At 42.2% G+C, this 4,150-nt stretch overlaps 1 protein-coding gene across 1 annotated transcript; it reads left to right on the top strand.

Annotated features, from left to right (window-relative positions):
- Positions 1 to 448: 448 nt before the first annotated feature.
- Positions 449 to 4,053, top strand: tmem269 (transmembrane protein 269; the record flags this gene model as incomplete). Its single annotated transcript, XM_020589230.1, has 5 exons — positions 449 to 546; positions 1,856 to 1,999; positions 2,162 to 2,362; positions 3,547 to 3,690; positions 3,853 to 4,053. Coding segments are annotated over 5 exons (788 nt in total), but the record flags the coding sequence as incomplete, so codon positions are not given.
- Between the last annotated feature and the right edge of the window lie 97 nt (positions 4,054 to 4,150).

Raw genomic sequence — 4,150 nt, 5'->3', positions numbered from 1 at the left:
CATTACTCTGGGCTGAGCCAAGAGAGAGAGAGAGCGAGAAGTGCGTATGTGACGCGTCTGGACGCGTATGTGACACGCGTTTCAGACTGTCACCGGACTGTCATTTGCAAATTACGGTCTGCCTGCTGCTGGCCCATCCACAGAGCTACATTACGCTGTTTCAGATTAAAACGTCTTTGATTATGATGACTTATAAAGCCATAAAGATGCTGCAGGCCCAGCAGACCCAAAGAGAGTCGGTGTATAGTCCATTTAAAGAGAACATCAGGGCTTTAAGTTGATAATTCTCTATAGGAAAGAGTTCTTTCATTATATTTGTGACAGTGATGAAATCTAGCCCCCAATACTTTTAGTCTGTTTTTCACTGGCAAGAACCTTTAGGTGTTTACCTTTTTAAATGGTTTGCTATCTTAAATGGCTAAACCTAACACTTACCTGTTTTATTTAGGCACCTCCATGCTGCATGTTGGCTGGTTCTGATTGGCTACCTGTTGGATTTGGCAGATGGTGCAGTTGCCAGGCAACTCGATGCCTGCTCTGCACTGGGTAAGTGGAGCGCTGTGGTCAGTAGCTCTTACTAAAGATAAACTTCAAACGGGGTGTAGTCAGGGCTTTCTGCACAGACCTTTTTCTGGACAATATAATTTGGAGCCAGTAAAAAGAAGCACACCATTGGAATAGTCATACAAAGTTTCCAAAAGGAGAATCATATATATGTTATATAATGTAAATCTACCTCTATGAAATCACTGTCTTGTTAGTGTCTGTATTTCTAAAGACTTTGCAAGTTGCACATTTTAATTTTTAGGGTTTAGTTGTCAATGTAAACAGCATGGCATTCCCTGTGGGGTTCCCCTTAAGTAAGAAGCACCAGTTGCACATACACAGCATATAAAGTTCACCATTTGTTTTCAAAAGATCAAAACATCATATACAGAAAAATAATCTGAAGGAACCAATGGCTATTTTGACAGTTTACTTCAAAGTTCACATTTTTTTCAGAAACCCAAAATAGCTTCCAGCTGCATCACAGCACATCACTGCCTGCACAGGAGGCTTTGTGTTTTTCTGCATGACTTTGCAGGTGGCTGTTGTTGCCCCCTACCTATTTTGACCTATCACTTTCTGATTAAGCAGCCTAATTCCACAGGATCATGCTTCAATTTTCTATGTTATCCTGTTGCTTTGGCTACTCTGCATATCTGAAATTTCTAGCATGGTTGACCCTGGGTGTTGGAATTCCACCTCGTTCATCTGGACTTGAATCCCATCACCCTCGTCTGCTGACAACATGCTCCTGAGGGATAAAAAGACAAGACAGTAGAGAATGTTATTTACAGAATAGCTGCCTGTTGAGCTGACACTGAAATTTTTTCACATGCATACACCACTACCAGTCACGGTCGTGCATTGATAACATGACAGTGGCCATACTGGAGAGATGATGACGTAGCTGCACTGGCTTTTATAAAATGTAAAGTCATGATGGAGTGCTGTCACATTTGATGCATCCATCCATCCATTTATTTTCCTCCGCTTATCCGGGATCGGGTCGCGGGGGCAGCAGTCTAAGCAAAGATGCCCAGACTTCCCTCTCCCTGGACACACCCGACAGCATAGCTCCTAGGATCACTCGGGTACTCAAACTCCTCCACCACAATAAGGTGGCGGTTCAAGGAGGGGGCTACAATAATAACATAGTTAACATTGTAGCCTTTCTAAATCAGACTGATTGGCAGAGAATATATATTTTATTCAGTATGGATGAAGTCTGAGTCCTAACGCTAATAACAATGCATGTCTAACTGTAAACATCACAGAATGACATAGATTAACATTTATTTTTCATGCCCAGGTGCAAAGCTAGATGAATTTGCAGACTTCACAAACTTCGGGATTGCCACATCATTGCTCCTGAGGACACCTGACCTGCTGGATAACATCCTGAGCATGTGTTATGTCCTGACTGTGCTCATCCGCCTCTGTTTCTTCTCAAGTGGTAGGTTCCAAAATTAAGGATTATTGTGTGTTGTGGGTTATATATTTGATATTGTCTGACAGGTTTATCCCATCAAACATTTTTTCATTGTGTTTTCTCTGTCAGTTTACTCCAGTGTTATTACTTAAAGGACTTGCAGGAGATTTTGTTTGTTTGTTTTAGGGATCCCATTTATGTACCGTGGCCTGCCCTGCACCTACTCCTCATGCATCCTGGCCAGTGCCTCTCTGCTGCCAGGGGGGACCGTGGCCATGCTGCAGGTCATTGCAGTGGCCATGATCCTCTTCATGATCAGTCAGACCTTCTACCCCCATGACAGAGTGCTGGAATCCCAGGCCTGGAAGAAAGTAGTCTATGCTGGAGGTAAATCCAACTCATCTTCTCCTTTGGTAGACAGTACAGATGCTGAGAGTAATGTCTGCCAGGTAGATAGGTGTTGTGGAAAAATTACCTTTTAAAGCTCAGTGAGTGTAAAATAAATACTTAACATCAATTCTGAAAGTTATTACATATTTATTCCTGCAGGAAGGAGGGTTCTCTGAACAGAGTGTCTAAACCAGTCTGTTACAGGGAAGGTCAATGAACAGAATGTGACTGCCCTTCTTATACCCAGCATGCTATAACAGAAAACAGATGCTCAACCAGATAAGTCAAACAGGAGGTTATTTACTATGGGATACCAGCTCTCAGGTCTCAGGTCACATCTGGTTTTTCTCTCTCACAAGGTCATGCAAAGGTTTACGATCATGTGATATACATCTAGTAATGGATTACAAGGTAAATAACCACTAAAAGGGTACTATCGTAAAAATTGCCACCACAATAGGTGGCAATAGATAGATTTCAATTTGTAATGCACAAAGCAACAAGAAATCACATTTGACAGTTACTCTGGATAATCTATAAAAGTTACTGTCAACTAATTTCAGTTGGACTGTTTTAGCCAGTTTGGCTCTGGAGGGCAAAGTCAGTTTCACTCAAACTAACATTTCTCAATTATTAAAACTTTGTACAGACATTTGTTTTACCCACATAATGAGTAATATGAGCCCCTTGACCTTTCCTCAAGTGCCAGCAGAAGGCTGACATTTGTTAGTGAATTGCTTCTCCAACTACTGGATGGATTGCTATTAATTTGGTACAGTCATTCTGGATTTATAACATTTTATTTCATAGGTCCTTGATTTTATTCTATTCATAAAGGGCTTTTGAACTGCTCTTAGTCTGACCCGTCAGCCAGGACCTGTTTGCCTTGGGAGACCCTACCAGGGGCATATAGCCCCCGACAACATAGCTTCTAGGATCACTCGGGTACTCAAACCCCTCCACCACAATAAGGTGGCGGTTCAAGGAGGGGACATTTGATGCAGTGTAATAATAACATAGTTAACATTGTAGCTTTTCTAAATCAGACTGATTGGCAGAGAATATATATTTTATTCTGTATGGATGGGGTCCAAGTCCTAACACTAATACAATGCATGTCTACATCACAACATGTAAACGTCACAGAGTGACATAGATTAACATTTATTTTTCATGCCCAGGTGCAAAGCTAGATGAATTTGCAGACTTCACAACCTTCGGGATTGCCACATCATTGCTCCTGAGGACACCTGACCTGCTGGATAACATCCTGAGCATGTGTTATGTCCTGACTGTGCTCATCCGCCTCTGTTTCTTCTCAAGTGGTAGGTTCCAAAATTAAGGATTATTGTGTGTTGTGGGTTATATATTTGATATTGTCTGACAGGTTTATCCCATCAAACATTTTTTCATTGTGTTTTCTCTGTCAGTTTACTCCAGTGTTATTACTTAAAGGACTTGCAGGAGATTTTGTTTGTTTGTTTTAGGGATCCCATTTATGTACCGTGGCCTGCCCTGCGCCTACTCCTCATGCATCCTGGCCAGTGCCTCTCTGCTGCCAGGGGGGACCGTGGCCATGCTGCAGGTCATTGCAGTGGCCATGATCCTCTTCATGATCAGTCAGACCTTCTACCCCCATGACAGAGTGCTGGAATCCCAGGCCTGGAAGAAAGTAGTCTATGCTGGAGGTAAATCCAACTCATCTTCTCCTTTGGTAGACAGTACAGATGCTGAGAGTAATGTCTGCCAGGTAGATAGGTGTTGTGGAAAAATTACCTTTTAAAG

The sequence above is a fragment of the Monopterus albus genome, unplaced genomic scaffold, assembly GCF_001952655.1.
Source record: "Monopterus albus unplaced genomic scaffold, M_albus_1.0 scaffold1272.1, whole genome shotgun sequence".
Lineage (NCBI taxonomy): Eukaryota > Metazoa > Chordata > Actinopteri > Synbranchiformes > Synbranchidae > Monopterus > Monopterus albus.
This window is presented reverse-complemented; position numbering and strand designations above follow the sequence as displayed.